At 35.8% G+C, this 27,631-nt stretch overlaps 1 protein-coding gene across 1 annotated transcript in view; it reads left to right on the top strand.

Annotated features, from left to right (window-relative positions):
- Window positions 1–26,778, top strand: part of Echs1 (Enoyl-CoA hydratase, short chain 1) — a 47,086-nt gene extending 20,308 nt beyond the window's left edge. The window contains exons 4-8 of the mRNA XM_081731412.1: window positions 1,014–1,218; window positions 13,790–13,909; window positions 17,242–17,309; window positions 21,210–21,299; window positions 26,593–26,778. Coding sequence (XP_081587538.1) covers window positions 1,014–1,218; window positions 13,790–13,909; window positions 17,242–17,309; window positions 21,210–21,275 — 459 coding nt within the window. The 3' untranslated portion in view covers window positions 21,276–21,299; window positions 26,593–26,778. The remainder of the gene's footprint in view (window positions 1–1,013; window positions 1,219–13,789; window positions 13,910–17,241; window positions 17,310–21,209; window positions 21,300–26,592) is intronic.
- The last annotated feature ends 853 nt before the right edge of the window (window positions 26,779–27,631 follow it).

Below are 27,631 nucleotides of genomic sequence, written 5' to 3'. Positions count from 1 at the left end.
CACGATTGCTAAATTTCCAACTGAAATTTGTCTTTAAATATATAGCTTAAACACTACTTACAAAGTTTACAGCACACACACACACACACACACAAATATCCCATTCTAGTCTTTATCATTCAATAATTATTTTGAGTATCGTATACATTAAAACATAAACAAAAACTCTTGAGGCTTTTGATCAATATAGTTCAGAGCTAAGAAATAGGAAGAAAGAGTGCGGCCAAGAAAGCATTAGCCTTTAGCCTCAATTTCATCTCCCCATGAATTTGCTCGAACGTGAGTGCAAACGATAGCGTCGATACATAGAACGCGACTCGGAAGGAACCAGAGTGATCAGATGCACCGTTTCTGTTCTCGCGTTTCAAAGTGTGGGATGCCACGAGATGGCGCGAGTATCGATGCGCAGCTGCGAGATCGTCTCTTAACGCCTTGATGATATTTGTATAAAGTTTGAAGCTATCATGTTATAGTGGTCACAGATATAACTCCGTTACTCCGTATCGTATTAAACTCGTTGATTAAGCTCGTTGTTGCGAGTCTGTGCAGCACGTACAGTAGGATGTGGTTCACACATGCCCACCATTATTTAGTATTTCTCTTACGACCACAACTATGAGTTTGCTGGGCCCGGTCACCGATAGTCCAACGTTTCTCTTCGCATTGAAAATGTTTCCGATGATGAGGATGTTTCTGATTGAGTTTCATAAACTAAAGTGCCACATCGATTTTTGCGTCGATGCTGGCGCCATCTCGTGGCATCCCACACTTCTGCAACGAGATATCTCAGGAACGGTGCATCTGACCACTCTGGTTCCTTCACAGTCGTGTTCTACGCATCGGAAGCTATCGATTGCAATCACGTTCGGGGAAATTCATGGAGAGACGAAATTGGGGCTAAACCTGGACGCACTCTTTGGGTAAAGATTCCTGTAATGATCGAAAGTTTCAGAATTTTCGTAAGTACGAAGTACATATATTACTAAATAATGGAAATTTCTTCTTTTGTTCAGTTGGGTGGAGGGTGTGAATTGGCCATGATGTGCGACATCATTTATGCTGGAGAAAAGGCAAAATTTGGACAACCTGAAATCAATATTGGAACAATTCCTGGCGCTGGTGGGACTCAGCGATTAATTCGAAATGTTGGAAAGTCAAGAGCCATGGAAATTTGCCTTTCAGGAGAGCCAATAACTGCACAAGAAGCTCTGCAGGCAGGTAAGATGTATTGAATCGAGTCATAATTAGAACTGCAAAAAGGCCATTTGGAGGGGGGGTGGAGGCTGTTTTCTCATAAAAGCCAAGATTTTTTAGGGGGGGGGGGAACGGAAATTTTTGCTTTTCTGACTATTTATAACTTACTTATTCAAGTACTAGTATTTGTTTCCCGATAGTAGATTCTACAATTAACAAAGTGCGTTTACAATATCCAATACTTGTGAGTCGTATAATTAGTCCGGGTATGGCTATCTTGATTGGTTTTCAACCTAGCATTGCAGTTGTTACCTGCAAATGTAAGTTATGCAACTTATATATCTCAAGTGTCACTTTCGTTGCTTAACCATTTTATCAAGTATCTCGAAGTTATAAATCTTGATGAATGTGTTTTGCTGGTTGCCGAAGTTCAATCTGGTAAACAAGGAAAGATTATCATAAACCAAGAAACAGAGACAAAACCATTTTTGTTTGGTCTTGTGAAATCTTGCTTACATTTTGTCTATTCGGAAGATATTTTATTCCGACTTTCATTTCAGAGTTCAGTTTACAAAATCAAAGCCATGGAAAGCTATTTTGATATAATGTTAATTTAACATCATTATTTACAGATTACCTTTTTTCTTTCGTGTTATATCGTACCAAACTTTTTTAAATAAGGGACTCATGAATAGCATTTAAAACGTTTTCTCCTACGAATTTTAACAGCTTCAATAAATGTTATATGTAGTTACAATGAAGTTTTAGTGTATTCGTAAAGAAGTAACGATCATGACACTAGTAAAAAGTGTCCACGCTTAAATAAATCTCTGCCAGGGCCGGCTCTACCATATGTGCAACACGTGCATTTGCACGGGGCGGCAAAATCTGTCATAACTATATTGTTTAAAATAAATATCTCTTGTTGGAAACAGATTTCATGATGATGGTAGTTAAATTTACTAAGCCAACCTTCTATTTGAATACTACATTCATAAATCATGTTTAGGTCGCATTAGTTTGAGGTCACATGGACAGTGCTAAAGCAAGTGATCAAACAAATCCCAGCATGAATTAATTGATTGATGTCAAATACAAGAACTCAATTCTCGAACAGTAGTGAACACCTGTTCCATTTTTCATTTCATTTCATTTTCATACATAAGTCATACATGATGTTCGAAGGAAGACGAGTGTATGAATCGGACACGTCAATAAATAAGATACAAAGAAATAGTTATTACATCCCAGCAGAAAAAAACACATACCGTACATGCGCATGTACAACATGCGCCTGGAAAACCCTTGAAATTGAAACACTGTTTTACGCCTGATCATGTGCTCATGTTTTTTAAAAAAACATTGCGTGTTCAGTCCCTGGAAACGGAAAAACACAGGTAAACAAGAAAGAAGTGAACACCTGGTTTGTACCTGGAAAACACATGTTTTGTACCTATAACCGAACGCAACATCTGTGGACTGCATGTTTTGCAACTGATCTAAACGTGTTTTCTCTTCAACAGCAGCTGATCATCCGCTGAACATTGCATGTAAAAGGAAGAAAACCAGTGCTATTTTAGTATTGTTCGAGAGCACTGAACATGCAATGTACAGGGATCGCAAACATGCAGTGAAAGGGGAACTGAAAATAGGCGGTTCAGACGATACGAAACCTACATTTTTCGATTAGTTAATACTGAATGCACAGGTATTGCTTGTAGTAAATGAGAAACCTGTACTGTTCACTAGATATTCGATTTCGATTCTTACTACATTTGCAGCGCTGTAAAAAGAAGTCTTTACGAATAACTATAATTAAATATTCTTATCCTAGAACATAACATCAGCCCTACAACATATAAACACAATTGCACCATACGAATAATCGATTAGGATCAACTTTTTCGAGAATGTTAAGTCGCACAAGCCCTTGATTCGATAGTTCGTAATTGGATGCGGATTTCCCGAGAAACGTGACGTCGCATGTGCAGATTGGCTGCGGTTTCTCGCCGAAAGTGATGGCGCGCATCAAGATAAGTGTAGATAGCTCTTTTAGTAAATGTTTTTTCGTAAACATTTTTTTGCGAATAAAGAATGGTGGAGGCGGACTCCCAGTCCGTTTTTATGTAATGTTTTTTTAAGGACTAATGACATAATAAAACAGGAAGTAATGCAAAAAAAAAAAAAAAAACTGTAATAGGCAGCACTGGGACTTCAAAATTTCATTTCCCTGCTGTTTCCCATTTCATGCCCCGCAACCCGCGATCCGACTTAAAATTTCAAGATGGCGGCCATTATTTCAAACTAGCGGGCATCTACACTCTAGAGCCCAGTTTCAGCTTCTTAACTAGAAACTTTCGGAGTAAAAGCACGATACCCGAAAATTGCTGTAGTAGATTTTAACGGCCATTCAACGTCAAATTTCAAGATGGCGGCGATCATTTCAAAGTGGCTGGCATTATCACTCTGAGGGTAGAAGAACGAGACACCGGAATTTTGCTGTATAGATTTTGGCGGTCATTCAACATCAAATTTCAAGATGGCGGCTATTATTTCAAAATGGCAAGCATCTACGCTACAGGGCGCAGTTTTTGGTCTTTTATCTTTGAGGGTAAAAACACGAGACACCCGAAATTTGCCGTATAGTTTTTGGTGGCTATCCGACTTAAAATTTCAAGATGGCAGCCATTATTTCAAACTAGCGGACATCTACACTATAGGGCACACTTTTCGATTTTTTAACCTGTCCCTGGTCTTTAGACCTACTAGCTATTTTCCATTTTGTGGTAATTATAAAATGTGTACACTGTTGAATGAAACTTGAGTTCGAAATTTTGCTGAAGGAATAAGAATAAAGACTGAATTTCCAGCAACACAGTGTTTCTAAACATACCAGTGTCTGCTGCTGGTCCAGGAAAATATAAATTCGTACCTGCAAATTTCTACCTACACAGAGAGCCTTCCAATATTGTCGAGATTAGTCTGTTTTGCTGGAAATTCAAGAATTCATTCGAAAGCAACATGTAGCTGGACACTGCATGTACATGATGTTGATACAAGCAACATACACCTAATAACAAAACAGCTTCCTTTTTTTTTTATGGGAAACCCATCTGAAAATGGCCTTTTCTCGGATTTAAAACATTCTGTCTACCGGACATGTTTCTTTTATATTTCAGACAGTGTACTGTTTCTCTGTAACCTGCAAATACATGCTGTCACTACATATTATGTACAGTTCATGTTTATACAACCCTTTTTTGCTAAAACAAACCACCTGGAAATCCTTTTCCGTATTAAAAAATACCATGTACCAGACATGTAAACAACAAACTCCTGCTAGATGAACAATTCTCTGGAACCTGCATGAACATTCGGCAATACAGGAAAAAAACAGCTCATGTTCACAACAGATTTCTTTTGAAATTCAGCTTAGCTGAACATCACGTTAAAATACGGAACACATTATATGTAATGTGCAGAAAATTTTCGTTCAACATTTAAAATACCGGCTGGCCTGGAACGCAAATGTACATGTTTACAATATCGGTGGAGTACAGTGTATGTGTTGGTACCGTTACATACGCAGACATGCTTTCACTAAATACCACGTGCTACACATGAACTTGCATTCGCTGATCTGCTCATGTCTGCAGCCCGCAACATTTTCTTCTGAACATTGCATGTACATGCGCGTCGCACAGGTACTGATCAGTCAATGTACAGTGCACACATGTGATTTCATGGCAGGACAAGAATTATTACATTCAAAAACAGGTGTTATTTCCCGGATAAGTGCCTGTTTCTGTTCCAAACCATTTACTTTACACGTAACACCTGTAGCACATGAGCAAAACATGCGAAAACGGGCACTGTACATTGCCTGTTTTCTCAAAAGTTTTCATGAGGGATACTAAAAAACAATAACGATACAAAATATAAGACATGTTATATGAGACAAAATTACACTATAGAATCTACAAGCTCCATTTAGCAGACAGGTATTCATCCACTGAATAAAAACAGTTGTCCAATAGATACTTCTTTGTAACTGATTTATATACATTCATTGGTTCAATGTTATGAATATCTTTAGGGAGATTATTATATAATGTTGGACCTAAATATATGGGCCCGTTTGGAAACAATGCTATATGGTGATTTTGAATGTGGAGATTTTTCCCTATATCGAGTATTATGTCAGTGAAAGTTTCCTTTATTGGCAAAGAATGTATTAAGATTCTGGCGCGTGAAAATTAATAAATCTAATACATAAAGACATGCAGTGGTAATATTTGTAGTCTTATAAAAAGTTTTTTACATGGTTCGTTTACTCTTGCATTGGCTAAGGCTTAACACTCTTAACAACTTTTTTTGAATACGGAAGATAATTTACTTCTTGAATCATTTCCCCAGAAGATAATACCGTATATTAACAAAGATTGAAAGATACCAAAATAAAGGCGTCTACAGCCATTTAAATCCAAAATATTTTTAATACCTTTCAAGGCATAGAAAACATTATTAAGTTTTTGTGCTAACGACATTATGTGGGTATCTCAAGTAAGGGTGTTACTTATATGAAGACCTAAGAAATTTATTGAAGTTACATACTTTAAGTCAGATTTCATGATTGATACATTTATGTCATCAGTATGTTTGTTTCGTAAATGGTGAAAGTTCAAAGCCAGCGATTTTCCTGTATTTACTTTTAAACCGTGTAAAGTAAACCATTTTTGTAATTGATTGTTTATGTTTTTTTTCTTTTATTTCCTGTTGCAGTGTGTCATAATTTTCACTTGTATTATTTGCATATAAGGTTGACTCCACTGAGTGAATGTAGTTAGGAAGATCATTAACGTATAACAGAAAAAGGACAGGTCTCAAAACCGAGCCCTGTGGAACATCGCTTAAAACTGGGTTGGAATGTGCCAAGAAATGACTACGGGATGACGTTTCTTTATCCGTGTATGTTATTTCGTCCGATTGAGTCCGGTTTTTCAGATAAAATTTTAACCAGCCATTTACTATTCCGCGTAAGCCATAGGCTTTTATTTTCTCAGCATATTATGGGGTATTAAATCAAAAGCCTTTGACAAATCCAAAAAAAATATCTAACACTTCTTCCCGTTATCCAATGCTTCCCGTGCCTGTTCTATATAACTATACATTGCTGTAGTTGTATATTTATCTTTTGAAGTCCATGCTGCGACGTAGAAATAATGTTGTGCTTGGAAAGAAAAGCAACAATTTGATTAAGTATTGCAGATTCAAATATCTTTGAGAAAGGAGAAAGTATTGAGATTGGTATAAAATTATCTGCATTTGTTTTTGCGCCTTTCTTATGTAGAGGTTTAATTTTTGCATCTTTTAATCTGTCAGGAAATTTAGTGAGTTGAAAAGACAAATTTATTAAGTAATGTAAAGGTCTTGCTAAATGAATACTACTACTTTTACCATGGACATTGGTACTTCATCTAGACCCGTGGACCATTTATTTTTAGATCGTTTATTTTTAAAATTTCATTTTCCGACACTGGGCGGAGAAATGTTGAGTTATTTATTTTGTTAAACAATAACTGCTCTGAAAGAGTCTGACTATTTGGACTCATAGTTTTCTGAATATTCGTAAAGTGACTGTTGAAGAGATTGGCAATAATAAATTGATCGGTAGTAAGATTGCAGTTTGATTCGATTTGTATGTTTTCTCCAATTCAATTTAATTAGTTATCACAGTTTTGATATGATAACTAGCCTTTGTCCTTGTTACAAACAGATTCCTTATCATTTAAGGTGGAAACAAGTTTTTTTTTGTTTGTTTGTTTTTAAATTAACAGATGTAGAAGGAAAATCAAGAAATAAAGATAAAAGAGCTTGAATTGCAAACTGATATATTGAGATCGAAACTCGACATTGAATTCTATAAAAAGAATTACCATCTTTCCTCTGCAGGTGTGTTTGCTTATCTTTCACTAACATAATATATATTACTTAAAGAAAGAAAAACAGACACAGCAAGATTGTTTGTAGTATATGGGTCTTTCTGAGTGCGAGTGCTTTCTCCTTCCCCTTTGTTGTTCATGATGGGATAACATACTTAAAATCGTGGCTTTTAAGATTTGTTCTCTCTGGAGAGGAGGGAGGGGAGGGAATGATGCTATTGAACGGGGCGGCAAATTATCTAGAGCTGCCCCTGTTAACAATCTTGAATCGAATGGACCTATTTTCAAACATATCTATCTATGGAATCACTAGAAAATTCCTCGAAGTTGGGATATTTATATTCCGAATTTTAGATCACTTTTTAGGAATTTCATGGATGTGTACGTTTAAAAATAGTTCCACTCGATAGAGCATCCTCTATGAGTATAAACACTACAATAAAAATGTATGTAAGTGGGCACTTTACTATTGGCATAAGCGATAATTCAAAGATTCCAACTTCGAGATAATTTTTCTCGTGTCCCCATAGACGGATGTGCTTAAAATACTTTCATTGGATTCATCACCCTCAAATAAGTATAAAAAGAACAATTAAAAATTTATCCAAGCGTAGACATCTTTAACTAGTGGCATGATAATTATTTTTTTACACGATAATTTTGTTCCATGAAATCTATTACACTTCCAGAACAGTTATTGCTAACACTATTGAACTTCTTAATAAAACGTTTTTGTCGTTGAACGTTAATAGAATTAACGTTTAGTCATATTACAGAATAGCTTTATAAACAATTTGTTGGAACTAGGAAACCGAATTGTACTTTTTCTTTTATATCGAATCACCTTTGATTCTTGAATTTTTTGAGGATTTTCTATTCAGAATGCAGGAATTATTATTATTATTATTATTATTATTATTATTATTATTATTATTATTATTTATATATATATATATATATATATATACAGGGTGGTTCAGTAATGTTGGACAGCCCTGAATAAATCGAAAACCAGAAGAGACATTAGCAAGAGTTTGGTGGATACAGATACTTGTGGAAGAGGGACGTCTTTTGAGGTACCACACAATGTTACCAGGTCAACAGTGTTGCCAGCTCAGTACAAAGTTGTATTTTTTTAAATGGAACATATAGAAGTTTATGCCATCAAAAGAATTAGTACAGAATGCGAATACCAACAAGCGAAACCGCACCTGTCAGTGTTGCCAAATAAGGAAGTTATAAAGCTTCAAAGATCAAGAAATTAAAGTGTTCGTAGAGCAAAACTAGCAAAAAGGCAAGAAAAATAATACTACGGAATGAAAAGGAGTAACCGAAAGAGTAAACCAAAGAACGCACAGCATCCAGTGAGTAACAGGGTTGCCACAGCAAAGGGGGAAAAAATTGAAAATTTTGCCGTTGCTATAAGAGGAAAAGTGCCCATATGACATAATGCTGGAAACACCATAGAAAGTTCATGTAAGATTCAGGAATCCTAATAGCGTTTGTTCGAAATCAATATCTCTAACCGTTTCCGAGATACACCAAAGGTGTGCGGAGTTTGCAACACTGCATAATAATTCCCTCGCCCTCCAAACTACAGGAACGAGTAATGAAAATGATACGCCCAACAAAATGTAAGAACTACACGGGTCTAATCGTCAAATCAATTATGCAGTGTTGCAAACCCCGCACACCTTTGGTGTATCTCGAAAACGGTTAGAGATATCGCTTTCGAACAAACGCTATTAGGATTCCTGAATCTTACATAGACTTTCTATGGTGTTTCCAGCATTATGTCATATGGGCACTTTTCCTCCTATAGCAACGGCAAAATTTTCAATTTTTTCCCCCTTTACTGTGGCAACCCTGTTACTCACTGGATGCTGTGCGTTCTTTGGTTTACTCTTTCGGTTACTCCTTTTCATTCCGTAGTATTATTTTTCTTGCCTTTTTGCTAGTTTTGCTCTACGGACACTTTAATTTCTTGATCTTTGAAGCTTTATAACTTCCTTATTTGGCAACACTGACTGGTGCGGTTTCGCTTGTTGGTATTCGCATTCTGTGCTAATTCTTTTGATGGCATAAACTTCTATATGTTCCATTTAAAAAAATACAACTTTGTACTGAGCTGGCAACACTGTTGACCTGGTAACATTGTGTGGTACCTCACAAGACGTCCCCCTTCCACAAGTATATGGATCCACCACACTCTTGCTAATATCTCTTCTGGTTTCCGATTTATTCAGGGCTGTCCAACATTACTGAACCACCCTGTATATATATATATATATATAGGAAAAAAGGCCATTAATATAATTATAGTATTTGAATAAAACTATTAAAAGTTATTTCCATTTGCGACATATTGCCATGTATGAAGTAGGTTTTTAGTACACTTTGAGAATAACTCTGCATATTAAGATTTATTTTCCTCAAACTTGGTTCTCATCAGGAAAATTTTTTCTTCATTAAAGCGTTTTGCATTGGTGAAAAATGATGATAGGATGCTGAAAGGTCATTGCCAAGTAGGGTAGACAAAACCACCCAAACTTGTATTTTCGTGTGTAATTCTTCCTATGTACAGGGTGGCCCAAAAGTAGGATTCACCCGTGTATTGATCAAGTATAACATTCTAGTTTATGGATTTATTTGCTTCGGCTCTTCTGAGCTTAAAATATAAGTAAAAACATATTATAAACAAATAATAAAGAAACTAAGTCTATCTGATTGATAACAATAAGAAATGGTATAAAATGCAATGAACTGATCAGTACGGTGCTGTATACCTACTTTTGGGCCACCCTGTACTTTTGTGTTATGAAAAATCGCAATATTTTTTCGTATTAAGTGCAAAGCATGTTTTAATCGAACTTTGATAGGCACACCGTAGCTGCTGGATGTGTGCAAGTTTTGTTTATTATTATTATTATTATTATTATTATTATTATTATTATTATTATTATTATTATTATTATTATTTAATAACTCAAAATGAAGAGGGGGATCGGTAGATCAATCATAGAATGGTCTTATCTTAGGGTTGCCAGATTTTTTAAAAAGAGTAAGGGAAGATTTTTACGATTTTTAGGGAAAAATAAAGGAAGGTACTTACGTGATATTCCGAATTTATACATACTATATAACGTACACTGATACGGTTTCACAGAGTAAGGTAGATAATCTTATATGGAAAAAAGGTCAGTTTCATTAAAAGTAATTGCAACATATAAAATACAAAAACGAAGGCTATTACAATTTCCGGTGGAAGCTTATGTGGTTCGGATCCTACGTTAAGCTGTAAGTCTTCGTCCTATTGTGTCCTCGGTGCTGAAAGGGATGTTAAACTCAAGTCCAACTGACCAGGTATATTACACAAATTTCGTTGCCTTTTAGTACAGTTATATTACGTCGTACACAACTTAAAATTACATGATTGGGTTACGTTATTAACAATGTGTGAGAAATCAATTCCTCTAATTATCGTGCCAACTTATAAAAACTTTTTAAAAGTGTCCAGGACTGCCCTTTCTTTTATTAAAAATACGGAAGAAATCATTTTACGGTGAAAATAAAAACGTATAATGTAAAACGTGCCGGAGAAACGTCAAACGTACGAGGAAAACGTAAGATATATGAATACTGTCACCTCTGATGCGAGGGGTACTTATTTTAAACCATCAGGGCTGTTGTGGACCATAACGGGCCATGTTTTTTGAATTCAGTGTATTCTTCCGTTTCCTCCCACATTCTGATTTCGTCAATTCTTTTGTGCAGAACGTTGATCTATTTATATCCGATCGATTTGGCTGCTGCCACTCTGGGATTTGATTCCCGGTGGGAGAACCTTGAAATTTGAATGCGTTACGATGATTCGTATTTGTCCTTAAACTGTAGGTCTGCGTTTCATATAGCTTTGGTGCTGAAAAGGGATGTTCAGTGCTAGGGGAGCACGGTGGCTCAGTGGTAGAGTGCATACCTCCGGTACGTTGGGTTTCTGGTTTAATTCCCGGCCAAATAAGTTTGTGGTGGACAACATCGTGTCCGTCTGTTTTCTCGGAGATTCCTACAACTCTCGTCCCCTCCTACATTCTCATTTCACCACCAATTCTTCCATCATCATTCACTTGCCTCAATCACCCGTCTCCCTTAGCCAAACGGTCGTAATCGTGGGACGTTAAACTGAAAGATTTCATTTCATTTCATTTCATCCCACGCCAACCAACTGATAGATTACTTTATTGGCTTGCGCTGTTTGCGGACTGTATTACCGTGGAGACGATTAGGTTAATTAGAAGAGTTAATACCTCAGTTGTTTGTTTTCAAAGTATAATGATGAAAGATGTAACAAGAGCTCTCTTTCTCTATAATATAGAGTATCTAACTTCTTGGGTCAAATTTATACAGATAGTATGGGGCTATTATAAGTAATTTGAGTTGGGAAACCTAAAGTCGGAAACGCCTGTTTGCAAGCACCACACCATCTTGACCAAGAAAGAAGATGCAGAATTATTGTATTAATCGTGTCGATGTAACCTGCTTTATGTATTACGCAACATTACTGAAATTAATCGTTACATTATCGAAATTATTTATTACAGATTCATTACTTCTGATTGCTTAATTTTTCATAAGAGAAACAATCTATTTTCAACGTTTGCTAGCGGTAGCAGTCAAAACAGTATACGATCGAAGTGTATTTACGTAGTCACAATTGTTTAATATAGTAAGTGCCTTTCTGGCGATTGCAGATGGACTCAAACTTATAGACATACATTCAATGTTCAGTTCAACAGGTTGTAGTGCCTGAAAAGCTGAACGAATATACAGACAAATGTTTCCGTACAGACGTCATTCAAATTAAGACATTTCTCGTCGTAGATAGGAATTTTGAGTCTTTCAAGTCAACAAGAGATGGCAAATGTGCTAGATAGCGAACTGTTTCCACATCCGAGTTTGTGGAGGTGGTGTTGGATCGTGTGGAAGAATCTCATCAAGAAGCGTCCGTCAAGCTGCCCTCAATATGCGCTTTGAACGATAATGTGTGGTGCGTACTAAGAGACTAGCATTTACACCCCTATTACACACAACTGTGTAAGAAAGGAACCAAATAATTACGCACCCACAATGGGTTTCTCTCAATAGTTCTTCCATCAGTGTGATGTACCAAACTTTCTACAATGTGTTTTGATCATGGATGAAGCTCCTTTTACTCGTGATGGGATTTTCAATATCCTTAATTGGAGAATGACAATACAAATCCCAGTTGCATGTCTCATCATCAGCAGTGATTCTGTATCAACTTGTGATCTGGAATTGTACAGGATCAACGAATAAGACCTTATGTCTTGCCGTCGCGCTTGAATTGACAACAGCGCAGGCAATTTGTGAAGGAAATCTGTGAAATGTAGGAATTGTGACAGAGAAGCTGTGAAATCGAAAAGAGAAGGTTAAATACTTGCGTTTACATCGTGTGGAATCATTCCCCTTTAGCGTAAAGGACACAACATTAACGGAAGGATTGTGTTGTTATACAGTATTTTTTATTTTTAAACTTGTGCATATAAGCCAGTTTCACTACATTTTGATTTGATCCATCTTTAAGCAAATAGTACGTGGTACCATTAATACATCTATGCTGGTTGACAATAGAATATTTCTATAAATTCTCTGCAGAACAGTTTAATTATACGGAAGTCCGTATACTGGCGTACGAATAAAATTTTGGATACTCTAAGAATTTGGATGTGTGTGGAGAACTACTTTAGTCTTGTCTTTCGTACTTTTAGTGTAAGATTAAATTCTTATTATATTTGAGTGTTTGCTTTTAAATTCATACAGATTTTTGTTTTTTAAAAAGTATTCGAAATATGAAAGAATGTTGTCATTGTACTGAGAACAGTAAAATAAGAGAAAAGCAAAGTACATAAATTCCATTAGAAACATTACTAGATGGGTAAAGTCAGATGTAGGGGAAGAGAGAGACTATTGTATAGAAATGTAATCATGGAATTTCTATGGAAAGTTACAGAAAATGAAGGGATTGTTTTTAAATCAAAATATGAACCCTGTATAATATAATCAGGAGGTTTGGAATTTGTATCGTGGTGTTCACATTTCCTGTAGAAACTTTATACTTGCCCAAAGAATTAGATTTCTGGGCTTTTGGCCTCTGTAGCCATTTTATCTCGTCACATATGAGAGATGACGTCCCTCGGCGATTACAGTGCCCGGGGAAATGGGGAAGGAAGAAAGTGGTCTGGTACCGTTATGTTAGAGATCATCCCGGCATTCTCCTGGTGTAAATGAGGAAAACCCAAGAAAAACCTCGCTCAGGATGGCTGTCCTGAAAAAGCTTCTTCGACCAAGTGTCACTACCGGGAATGCACTTGCACTAATCACTTTCCTTGTTTAGTGCTGGATTGGTTGACACTATATGTTGATAATAAGCAGATTAAATATATACTTGTTGATTGGTTTAGAATGTCCCTTTCATTAATTTTAGCACTACTTCTAGTTTTATGTAAATTAGTTCATATTTGTGTAGGTAAATGTTAATAAAACTTTTCTTTTTTAAAAAGAAGACTTCAAGAAAAAAGGTTAGTTTGCAAATGTTAGTGATTTTAACGTGTATTTGTATGGTTTTTATATTTCAGGCCTTGTTAGTCGAGTTTTCCCACCTGAAAAGGTTGTTGACGAAGCAGTTCGACTGGCAGAGAAAATTTCATCTCATTCTAAAGTAATTGTTGCACTTTGTAAAGAGTCCGTTAATAAAGGTACGACTACTCTAATTACATTATTAATATTTTGTCTAATATTTAACACTAAGAAGAATTTAGTAATTAATTATTAATATAAATTTCGCTTATATTGCTAGTAGAATGATTTTGTGCCACCTTTAAATGTGAGGGATGTTTGGCTTCAGTTAATTGTAGAAGTAACAAAAATGCCTTGAAGCACATAGTAGTGTGAATATAAGTAAAGTTTGAAATGACCAAATGATAAACAAGCTGAATCTATCAGTTAGGCATTATAAGGATTTACTTTTTACTAAAGTGCATTTTATTTCTTTTGATTCGAGTTATGAGAAATGTGTAGTTTTATGGTAAGTACATTTCGTCTACTGTTTCAGATAAGAATATTAACTCGTATTTAGATGTACCTATTATAATGTCGGCGTAGTATGCTTTTTTAAATTTTTATTTATTTTTTTTATTTCCCATAAAGTGTAAAATTACATAGAGGTGTCAGGAAAGTAATCTAAATTAAATATTTACACAGTACAATGAAGCAGTACAATTAATTCTGGAAAATACTGTCAGAATTCTTAAATATAGCCTAATACATGCAAATAAGTAAAATTAATGATAAATTACTTAATCCTACAAATCGAAGGCGAAAACCAAATCAATTTACTTCCATTTGCATCTTGTCGAAATAATCTCCCATTCATATACATTGGAATTAGATCATACAATGCTTCTCAAATCCATAGAAAAGCCAGTATAATTTTACTTTAGTTTAGAGAACAGTCAGTAAATCCAATATAAATGGGTGATATCAATAAAAATAAGTAACTACTCCTGAGCAGTCCTGCTCGAGAATCGGAGTAACTACACCTAGAGTAATCTTCCACCCTCAATTTCATATCAATAAAACAAGCCAGTACTCAGGTCTAGACTGCTCCAGATTTATGAACGTTCACTCGCGTTTCCTCTGCGCGTAGCAGTGAGTCGTATCAATAAAAGAAGTGATTACTCATTTCTCCCATCCGTCGCGCGGTCATTTCGTTGTTTTTAACCTATGACGTAGTATCCCAAACGCCATGGAACGGGCAAGTAGCAACGACAGTTTCAATCAAAGTGAATTGTGAATATTATAAAAGAGTTTCCAGTGGTACTTTCAAAGTCGCAGTAACCAGAAAGTAAACGAAGGAAAGCCGAAGCTTTGAAGGCAATTACAGTGAAATGCAACGAAATATCAAATGCATCTACGACTGAGACACAAATCCAAAAGAGAATCTTTAATATTCGAGCGAATCTTTAATTTTTCACGTACGATCCTGGAAAATCCAAACACCAGTCAGTGCATTGGAGGAGCCCCACCACAAAATGCTCAAATGAGCAAATCTAAATTCAAAGCTTTTTTGGCATCCATGGCATCCATGGGACTATGTACGTTAATTGAGTACCTGAGGGTGAAACTATAACCCAACATTATTTCGTTAATGTGGTGACAATTTTTCGTGAGTGAGTAAGAAGAGGACGATCTGATTTGTGAACAAAGAAGTCATGGATTCTGCATCAAGACAATGCACTTCTCACAGAGCACTATCAGTGAGAACATTTTTGACCAAAGATGGGATTCCTGTCACATCATCCGCCGGATCTTGCTCCGTACGACTTTTTTTTTCCTTCCTCGAGGTGAAGTCAGCACGGAAAAGAACCATATTTTAGACAGTAGAAGCTGTGAATAAAAGCGACGGATGTCATGGACATGCTTTCCAAAAACGACTGGCAAGTTTTTTCTCTCTTTCTTTCCTAGCGATACTTCGTGTACTCTAAATGTACACAAACGGAATGAAAGTTTATTCAATTTTATTAATCAAAATTTTTGATAAATAAAATCGTATGGTTATTTGTACTTCACATTTTTGTTATATAAACAAAACTTCCTTACTCACTTAAGTATCCACAGGTAACCATTACGCTCTTTATCTCAAACTTTTCAAGTGAGCTCCTCCCTGGCTAAGCGGTTAGCGTACGCGCCTTTGGCGTGGGAGATCTGGGTTCGATTCCCAGCGGGAGCTCATGTGGTTCGGATTCCACGTTAATCAGTAGGTCCCGTCTCATATAACCTCGCTGCTGAAAGGACGTTAAACTCAAAATCAACTCAACAGCTGAAACTTTTCAATGACTTTGTCATCTTCAATAAAACATTTTGTAATAAAACAATGTTGCTAGAAGAATTCCAGTATCGTTGAATTTCGTTCCATGTATAAGCAAATTAAAATTAAAGTGCCCATTTTCCAGTATGTGTGTGGTTCCTTACTATGGAAATAACTTCTGTAGCATAATTGTAGGTATCCTTCGTTCTACATTTACGCTATTGGGTTGAAGCTCGCTGAAAGAACGGCCAACATATTATATATCTACTCTCAACTATTCAACGCTTATCAGAATACTCAATCTAGAATAATGAATACTCGATTTTCACTCACACTGTTATTTCTTCTGATCAGAAATAAATAAATAAATAAAATAAAAATAAAATTGCTTTAGTTCCAGTGTCTAAGAACTGTGTAATAAATTGACTTTAAAATAACGCACTAAATACATATTTCGTGTTGTTGGTGCTTATATGAGTATAAAAGCTTTGTTTTCATTAAATAACGTATGAATCATTAATACAATTAGTAATTTCACGTTTTGTTCTCAAATTAGCATAGCCAATGAGCTGCTATGATTTATCCTGGTTAGGAATTGAGATTACTTATTGTTAAAACTATATAAACAGTAATAAGTGAAGCGTGCTTTTACCATTCGATATGTATAGAATAAAAAAATATTGTGTACGCCGCGTATTTATTTATTTTTTCGGTTTTCATGAAACGTGACATTGAGTCTCATGTATCATCTGTACTCTTTGGGATTTTACAAACAGTTGAAATTAGATGCGAATTCACCGTTAACTTATATATGCTTTACTTGCTTGTGTTGCACACGGCAGCAATAATAACAACTCCAGAATGGAATTAATAATTCTATATGAAATCTTTACTTAACCTAGGTATATATTTACTCTAAGCCCTTTCCTCCGAAAGTTGAATTTCTGACAATGCTATTGGTATTGTGTTATATTTTATTGTATTACTACAGTATCCCATATCAGTATTCTATTATATAATTTATTATGTAATGTTGATATGTTTTAGGCCCTTCGTGCCTCAGTGATGGTATGTAGTAGAATCAGAGATATCAATGTTTTCTGCTATAACTAAGATCTGATTTAGTGTTCTGAATCATCATGTTTTAAGTTCCAGTCACTGTTATATAAAGCTTAGTTGTTAAATAGTTAGTATTGTTATATCGCCTTCTTTTAATTTCAGCTTACGAAATGACTTTACAAGAAGGGTTGCATTTTGAGAAACGCATATTCTGTTCCACGTTTGCAACGGTGAGTGTTATTGTTGTGCTTTTATATCGATTTATAATTGCTTCCTTATGGTTCTAATTTTTAGTGCATAAAGGTCTGGTTTATAAAGATTTAAAAGCGTTTCTGTTAAATGCATAATATGTATAGTTTTAATGTGAGTAGGGACAGATATTTCCCTCATAAAAAATGGGCTATGGGCAAAATTAATTTAAAGAAAGTAGTTGTTAACATCCGGAATTTAGAAATTGTGCTTCCGTGAATCGTTTCCGCCTTTGATATACTCAGTTTAAGAGATGTATTGCCACAGTTATAAAAACTGTCATCTGAAATTAGGTTAGGTCAACTCAGATTTACTTTTACTTGAGCTGTGCTTAGCTGACGCTCACTAACGGAAGAATTGCAAATATACTTACTTCATGTCTGAAAATTCAGTAGTTATAATATGCAATAAAATTTAAATCTCCACTATTTGCAAATTACTATCTTGTACTGAGTTTACAAAACGCCTTTTTTCCCCTCACTGACTAAAGTTAGGCAATGTTCAACATGCCAGAACAGTTGTTTATGAAAATATGTACACTGTTATATACTTCATATTATTAAGAAACCGTTTATTTTTTTCCTGTTAACGGAAAGGGAGTGAACAACATGGATGCATTAATTTTCTGTTTTCGTAGTGCAAGTTGTTTGATATGTTAAGCAGGTCGTTCATTCTTGATATTCCAGACGTTCTGTTCCTGATCTTCCACATTGGATTCTCTTTTCAGCCCTTCCTTCTAGGACTGTGTTAGTCTGTTCAGAGTGACGAATTAAAGTATCAGTCGTGCTGTTCCTTCTTTTTTTGTTCATAGCCAGGATGTATCGATTTTCGTTTGCTTCTTTTAATAAACCTCTGTTAATTTTTCCTGTTCATGATACGCGCGGCATTGTCTTCAAGCATCAGATTTCGAATTCCCCTGTTTCATTGTTTCTTGTTTTTCGAAGTTTTCTTGTGTTTGATCCATGTGGATCATAAAAATTTCTTAATAAACCTTTCCATTATTGCATTGATGCGTTCTTCGATGTAAGTAGTTCTTATTTTTTGTACATTGGTGTTTCGACTGTACTATCTTAATTCCTACTCCTTTCAGCATATTCCATCCAAAATTTGTTATATTGAAACATTTTAATACATACACCGTGTTGAATACGAACATCACATTCACTTGCACGAAACTGAAAATTTCGCACGTAAGGGATATCGGAATTTAAATATAATTACATGTTCTTTGAAAACCTTTAAATATAAAAGGCACGAAACTGGTTATATGGGCTATCTGTTACACTGAATATAAATATCACGTTCATCTGCATGTAGTTAGGAAATTCCACCATGATGGAATGGGAGGAATAGAAAATTTGATATTTGTGTGTTTTCTTTTATTAGTTGCACAGAAAGTTATAAAAGTTGCTAAAAGCGTTCCTGATGCACAAAATACGGATGTCTCACTCACTTGCATGAATTTGTTAAATTATATCCGGAAGAGACAGTTAACAAATTTAATGTGGTGAACGCAGGGAGAGGAAAGGAAGCTTTTTGTAAGCCTATGTAGATGGAAAATTTCACCACGGGATGGGAGAAGCAGATCATTACACATAAAGGCACGGAATTTGGTATAAGGAGCCTTTGATGCACAAATACGAATATCATTCACTTGAATGAATTTCTTAAGTTACACTTCAAAGGGGTAGTTAACAGCTTCAATAAATGTGTCTGTTCAATTACTGTCTCAAATCAACAGCTAGCTGTACTTTCTGGTATATTTTCGCAAAGTGACCTACCACCCAACATTGAAAGTGTGTTTTTATCAGAATGGACATGCGTCTTATTTATAGCCCAAAAAATGGACGACCGGCGAATATTTTACGTCATTTCGTTACCAAACTAATTCTTCCTGAAATTCGTGGAATCATGAAATTGTATTAACTGCAGTTATGCAAACTAAACATAATTGCTTAAAACTTTCGACAAACTTCTTTTCGATATTTTATCTGCTGTGATACTGGCCCGAAATACATTCGTAGACACACTCGTGTTTATCACTCGAAATGTACGAGGGTTGGAAAGAAAGTTAAGACAACCACCAATAGAGCACAAACCCTTTCTTGTAAAACGTACAAACGTTACGTGCCTTCAGTGTAATACCCAGCCATATTTATGACGTACTGTGATCTGCTGCAAGGTACTAAACATCACTATCAGTCACTCCGATTGGAGTTTATGTGGATCGGATCCCACGTCAAGTTGTAGGTCCACGTCTTTATATAGCCTCGCTACGGAAACGGACGCTAAACTGAAAATCACATCACACCACTAGCAGTCACGCTTTTATTTTTCCTATCGTATGCGGAATGGAGTCTGGGGAAGAGCATTGTCCTCTAAAGGTTGTTCAATTGGGGGAAGAGATCAGTCACAGATGCTTTTATCTGAGGAAAATGGAGGATGTTCAAGGACCTTCATCCCAATCCTTGGATTTAAATCGCCCACAAGAACAACCTTGTCATACAGCGTAAGTGGTGAATTTGCCTGAAACTGTCGCAGTTTCCTCTGCAAAGCGGAACGAAGATGATGATGTAAGAACCGGTGGTAGTACTCGGCTTTCATTGTCTGCCCTGCAGGAATGGTATGATGGAGTATGACACTCGCCACACCATACTCCACTATCTGCTTCACTTTCAGATTCAAAAGTTAAGAATCAAATTCATTGGTGGAAGCAATATTCAAACCTGAAATGATAGAAATCAATGATTTCCGGTTTGTACGTTGATCATTATTTCATCTACTAGAACCAGGAAGTGATAGACATTCCGTACAATTTCTGGTTTCAATATGATCTACATGGAACAAAAATGATAGACGATAGTGAGTTTTTGGAATCGATTTAGCGTTCTAAGAATAAGTACCATCTAACCCTCTATTCAAAGTAGAAGTGGCAGAAATCAACCACTATCGGTTTTAGCGGTGATCGCTATAGAATAAAGGCGGTAATAGATTAAGTGAAGCTGTTTTCTGTAATCAATGAAACGTCTTAAGAATATATTCAATTTTCACTCTTAATCTCTTTAGTAAAGTCATAAGTGGTAGAAATCTACCACTTGCGGTTTCAATATTGAGAAACATCACATCATACAAACCAAAAACCTTCAGTGGTGTACATGTCACATTGCTACTTGTTTAAAATAATATGTTTCTCTTATATTTTTCACAAGTCTTCCACAGCTTTTATAGCAATGGAACACATTTAATCACATGTAATCACATAATATACCTAGGTATATATATACAAGGTGTCTCAAAAGTCCCCTGACATAGGGTAACTGTTATTATCAGAGTTAAAACAAAATGTAAGGGGGAAAACCGTCTCCAAGTATGATGTTTTCAATCTAAAATAAAAGTTTTTTTTTTTTTTTTTTTAATCGGACGAGCCATTTGGGCTGTACACTCTTTATGCGCCCAATGTTAAATGAAAATGCAACGTTGCAATTTACCTGAATCCACAACATAAAGCGAATGGTGGCATGTTTGAAATGTCGGTTGGCCATCGACACGTTAGCATAAAAGACAGTCACTTCATTCACTTATGTTGTTGTTGGTTACGTTGCATTTTCATTTAACATTGGGCGCATAAAGATTGTACAGCCCAAATGGCTCGTCCGATTTAAAAAAAAAATTCTTTCACTTTAGATTGAAAACATCATATTTGGAGACGGTTTTTCCTCTTACATTTTGTTGTAGCTCGGATGATAGTGAATTAATGTAATATACCTAAGACGAAAGTTATCGTAAGATATGTATGTTTGAGAAATATTGTTATGTGGTTAATGAAAACATATTTACACATGAAATTACAGTGATATGCATAAATGTTTTCGTTATTATAGAATGACCGGAAAGAGGGTATGACTGCTTTCATCGAAAAGAGGCCTCCAAAATTCACAGACAGCTAAGAGGACTTGTGATTAAGTTTCCAGGTAAATTATTATTTTTCGTATACTTAAATAACAATTTTAACCCTTTCACTGCGTATGTCAACTTTTGTCGGAAAAAACTAACCTTGCAAATGTTAACTATAGTCACTGTTTTATTTATTTATTTATTTATTTATTTATTTATTTGTCCGTATTTTGGGCTTGTCGAGAGCGAGAGTAGTCTCTAAAGGTGTTCCGTTCGATTTTTTGCATTGTATTGTTTTTGATAAAGAATAGAATGCAAAAAATCGCAAGGAAAACATTTGGCGGCTACTCTCGACAAACCCAAGATATGGAAAAAAAAAATTTAAACAGTGACATTTAAACAGTCAACATTCGCAGGTTAGGGAAATTTTCTTTCCGTTCGTAATAAACAGTTCATTTAAAATGAACTAAGGTGCAGTTTTGTTTGTTTGTTTGTATAAAATGAAGAAATAAAACTAAGACTATAAACATTGAGCGTTCTTCCTAAGGTCGAAGTTTTAATGTGAAACAGTGTTTGTGAACGCACACAATGCCTTTTGTCTTACCAGAAAGGGTAGGTAAAATTAAGGTGACGAAATAAAACGTTCTGAATATTATTTGTTAGAGCTCTTTATAGCCTACTTAGAACTACTTTTAGCGTTACCCAGTTCGATTCCATTCGATTTTCTGGCTTCGGTGCGAGCGGTCCCGGGTTCGATTGCCGGTGGGGCACTCGGTCGGAAAAGTGTAAAACTTTTTTAGGCCAGCCACCCTGAATGAGGTTTTCCTGGGTTTTCCTCATTCACACCAGGCAAGTAACCTAACTTATAGGACCCAGGCCGCTTCCTTCCTTCCCCCATTCTATCTTCCTTCCCTTTCCCAGGATTGTGTGCTCGCCGAGGGACGTCATCCCTCAAAACGTGAAGGGCTAAATGGCCTTAGATGCCGAAAGTCCAGAAATCTAAAATCCAAAATCATCCTCGATTTTCTGGCTTTCTTCGTTTTCTATATTTTTGTTCCAAACTAAAGTATTTTTAGCTACACCAACACTATCGGACAATATGTTACGAAAAATGTACTATTGTTTGGTTTACAAACCAACCAAAAGTGGTTCGAAATAAATTAATACGGGGGTGGGTCAAGAAGTTAAAGCAATTCATGTACTAGAAAGTGTAATAGGTAACACTGGAAAAATATACAAAGTAAAGTCTCATATTAAGCTTACTTTTCAATAGCCACCAAGTCATTCAACACATTTTCCCATTCTGGCACAAGTTTCAAAATACCATTTTCATGAATGTCCGTCCTTTTTTTTTTTTGAAGTACAGCCATCTGTGTACAACTGATTTGATTTCGTGATTTAAACGAATGCCACCCAAGAATTCCTTTATCTGGTCAAAAATATGGTAGTTTGAATGTGTCAGATGATCAAGACTGTATAACTCGTGCTCCAGCTTCTACCACCCAAACCTCTTGCGTTCCATAAGAACGGACGCAGCAACATGGGGGAGTGCAAATCCATGAAGAGTTTGACATTTCGAGCATTAATGGTGAGGCGTCTATCATTAAGCGAACGATACAACTTGGCAAATGTTGTTTCATATGACGGAGCATTCACAGTGGTTCTGATTGTTAGAAAATTCATTCGTAGAACCCTTCGCATATCCCAGAATATTGTCATTAGCACCTTTTTCGCAGATGGAGTCACCTTGAATTTCTTCTTTGGTAGGGAATTAAGATTCCGTTTCCAGTATGATTCCATTTCATGGATGTCACAAGCACACCATTTCCCTTTAAATTTCACTCGGATTTTGTTCTTTTGCTGACAAACAAATGGACTATACATCTCTACTCTTCACACGTAGACAACTGTGACTCACGTGGCTTCTTTGCTAAGTAATTCCAGCTTTTGCCGCTCGTCGTACACCTAATAGAACAACTATCGACAACATTGTAAACTTCAAAGAACTCTTTCAATTTTCAAGTACTTTGAAGTTCGCACTGTAGTCGGCAGTTGTTAGTGTGCGTGTATGAGGAAGACTGTATGGACACCAAGGATCCCAATGACACTATCACGCGTACACCATTCACCCAAAGAGCAGACATCTTGTGCGCATGATTGTTGTAGATCGTACGGCTACATCACGAATACTCGCGCAAGACTTCGAAAATGTAAAGAAACAAATACCTGTATACGATTCAATATCGTCTGGAATGTTGTAGTATTATTTCACAGCTCTCCTTAATTACACTTTATAGGCGTTTGAAGTAGTGTCGGGAACGTTGCACATGACAAATTTAGCTTCTGGTCACAGAATCCTTGGTCACATGCATATCTGGCGGTACCGCTGCGACAGTGAAGAATGCTTGAATTCTTTATGGCCACACCGATTACGTCAATAATTAATCATTTAGCTTACTAATAATTTGGCTACAATGATAACTAATCATTAACACTACTATAAACAACAGTTGTTAGAAAAGTTTCAGTACTGAGTTCGAAAGCAATAATTTATTCAACTTAACAAATTAACGGTCCTAGGTCTTATCAAAGCAGTCTCATTGTCTGTCGGTGCACAGCTGCCACCGTTTCTGGAAAACATGAAAGGAATCACAGAAAATTCCATCTGAGATGCTTCATAGCGTATCTATCACAGCTATTTCGATTGCTGCAATATTTTCATTGCGGTTTGAAATGAAATGAAATCTTTGAGTTTAACGACTCACGATTGTGCCCGTCAGGCTAAAGGAGACTATGATTAAAACAAGTGAATGATGGAAGAATTAGTAGAATGAAAAGTGGGAGGAAACGAGAGTACCCGAAAAAACCCACGGACACAATGTTCATTGCGGTTTGTTGGAGGTTCATACTGGTAGCGCCAACTCTCATACTATCAGCTCCAGCGATAATTTTAAGACAAATGTTGAATTAGTTGTGGGTTTTGCAACAGTGCAGAAACAATTGTTCGTCTTGTTTCTTTCTTTATTCTGTCAGTATGTAAGAGACGATTCTTTGCATTTGGTGACGTACATCTCTATTCAATTTCAGCTCTTCTGATATACACACGACGGTCTTCCTACAGTGTGATGTCGACGGGTAAGTCTGGGATCGTCTTGCACAGAATCTCTGCTCTCCCGAAAAATTTGTGCCATTCAGAAACATTACATCTTAATTCCACGTCACTATATGCTGGTTGTATCATATACTCATTCACTAAAAGCGCCAACAATTTGGTTCAAATATGTCTCTTCAGCGAATGCGGCAGCCATATTAACAGTTTCTACCTTTGATCCTGATAAAATTCTGGCATATCGAAAATTCATATTATTCTCCACCTTCACGTGATCTTTTGCCTATTGAACACTTTTCCTCCATGATCGCACACCAGATTCACCCGCGCCTGCGGTAGATGAACTTCGGCTACGTGTGGAAACTTAGGAGGACGTCCAGTGTTCATTCCTATCTGCTTTGCCGTGCTATAACAGAAATTGACATACTTCGTGGTTCCACGTGATACTGAGCAGTCTCATTGTTAGACTCCCAAGACAGCCACAAATTATACAGATTAGTAGAATTATTCATCGCCAACGATTAGGAGAAAACTATCAAGTTTAGATTAAGTTTTGTAGTACTATGTGGAGAGCGTGTGAAGCATTCAAGAAAGCATTATTTAAGTCGTTAGTCAATTTATTTCGAAATTATTGACAAAAGAAATATAGCGATGAGAAAGCACTTATGTTTTCGTGTTACCATAAGCTGTGTGGGTACCAATTTATCATTGGTAGCTCTTCTCTTTCCTATCGTTGCAGTGTTAATGACAAGCTGTGAGTATAATACAGAGGTAAATTTAGAACTTGTTTCTCTTGAATTTGAGTGTATAACACATATAGTATAAAAATATCTATATTGAGTGTATAGTATTTTTCTTTTCACTATGAAAAATATGTAATATGTCTGCATTCATTTCAAATGTACATGTTCTGAAAAGTTGTTACTAGGGCTAACATTAATAAAAAGGATCTAATACTTACGGCCTTCTGTTTTGCAGTTGCAATATTAGATTTTTCAGGGTAAAGACTGTTAAATTTTACATGCACTTCTTAACTTAAGTAAAAATAAAATCTGACTAAAAGAAATACTTATTATTAATAATTGTATTGTGTGTTTGTGTATATTGAAGATAATGTTATATTACCGAAACTGTAAGACAGACTGGTGAAGTCAATAAAGAGGGTCACGCGAAACCAAAAGCTAATTAACTTTCTGCAGTAAGGAAAACTACATACCATTTATCGTAGGCAATCAACAATACTATGACGTTGTTCGGATTGCATAAAAGCTAGGGAATATCATGGCCTTTATAGAATACAGTACGTTAAAATCACCATTACCCGTGAAAAAGTTAATGAATTAACTCCTATAACAACACTATCCATGGCTTTGGATTGGATATTGTAACAAAAGAAACACTGACCAAAGCTTCAACACACGCTGTATTTTAAACTATGATGTCTTACGGTTTCGAATATCTAATATATCCTCCATCAGACACTATAGAACATAAATGAAGATACATACATACATACACACACACACACACACACACACACACGCATATATATATATATATATATATTGGCTGAAGCCCTGAGCCAATCTTGTAGGTCTCCGTGTCCATTTTCCAACCAATCACGTTCCGCCGTTTTCGGTCCTTATAATGGCCTTTTTCAATTTCATCTTGTCTACACTATCCAAAATTCTCTGCCATAATTCATGAATAGGTAAGCCCCTTGTCCAGTTCATAAGCTTATCTTTTCCTACTTTTATCCAATCTGCTTCTTTCTACTTTCTTATTATCATTCTCTTCTCTATCTCCAATACTTCCGTCTTATCCCAGTTAATTCCATGATTAGTCTCTTTAACATGTTTGTATATCTCATTAGTATCTTTCTTCCTCCTCACATCATCCTTATGTTGTTTTATCCTTTATTTCATTCTCTTTCCCGTCTCTCCTACATATGACATATCGCAATCCCCACACATACCCTGTAGATGATTCCTTCTTCCCCCATTAAGAACTCGGCCGAGATAATCGCTCTAGCGAGTGGAAAACAGAATCCAGAAATTTGCTTGCATTCAGGAGTTGTTGTCTGAAGTAACATACGGACGGATGTGCTAATAGTACAATCTTATTAGTCCCATTGCGTGGTCTTAGTAATTGTTTGTTTTGAACAGTCTTCTATTTTTAGCAACATTCTAATGCATTTCATTTTTTAATTTACTCGCTAATTCATTTTATTTGCTTATATATGATAATTCTTATCTTTTCAGATGAATTAATATTCCAAATGGACTGTGCTCGTTTTGGAGAAGGTGCTGCCTAAGAATATTACATTCATTATTGCAGTGTTGTCCGCGTATTGTTTATGATTATTTTTGGATATTTGTACTTTTTTGTAATCGTACTTTGTAACATATTCTGAGGGATAATGTAAATAAAATTAACTTTTTCTATAACCAGTAGTTAAGATATATATATATATATTCTCTAATCCTTGATACTTTGTAGTCAGCAACAAAATATCTGTCTTTGAAAATTTTAACTTTAAACGTTGGTATACATTTTGGTAAAGTAACAAGTAACTCTACTTGTCACCTTTTTATTAGAGTATCTCAGGAAAATTGCTAAAGACATGATGTATGAAATACTCTCCTCATCCATCCCGTAGAGTAAAAATGATGGAGTAAATTTGTAGTTCGTTAATAATCTTCCTTTTTCATCCTACTCTATGGATAAAGAAAGGTCCTTGATATTTACTTGTGCGTAAGATCACATAAGTAAATTTTAGTTCAAGAACATCAATTGAGTGTTTCTATTTGTCATATTATGTAGAAGCACATATCTTGGAAGAGAAGGAAAGCGTATTATTGGACTTTCCGACCACTTTTACTCTAGAGGATAGACAAGGAGTGTATTTCACATATATCCTGTATGTAGCAACAAGTTTTCTTTACACGCGCTGAGCAGAGCCTCGAAACCGTTCACAGATTTCGTGCTTTTGAAGATTTTAACATGTAAGAATTTTTATTTGCTGACCTAAAAATATAATTAACGCTACGAGATGAGATTGAAATAGCAGTAGATGTTTTAAAAAAATACAAAATCGCTGCTGATGATGATGGGAGTTTCCATTGAAAACTCTGGCAATTAAATAAATATGTTGATATATATCAAAGTTGAAGTTAATATCTGTAATTGTACGTCAGTTTAGCGCCTTAAGTAGCTCGTTTGTAGTTTTCTAGAGCAACACATTCCCTAAGATGCTGAAAAATATCTATCACCCTCTTTACCAAATGGATAGGGTCCTGA

This window comes from Thermobia domestica, chromosome 11 (assembly GCF_964235325.1).
Source record: "Thermobia domestica chromosome 11, izTheDome1.hap1.1, whole genome shotgun sequence".
NCBI classification, from domain to species: Eukaryota; Metazoa; Arthropoda; class Insecta; order Zygentoma; family Lepismatidae; genus Thermobia; species Thermobia domestica.
The sequence above is the reverse complement of the archived record's forward strand: the minus strand, read 5'-3'. Positions and strand labels throughout refer to the sequence as shown.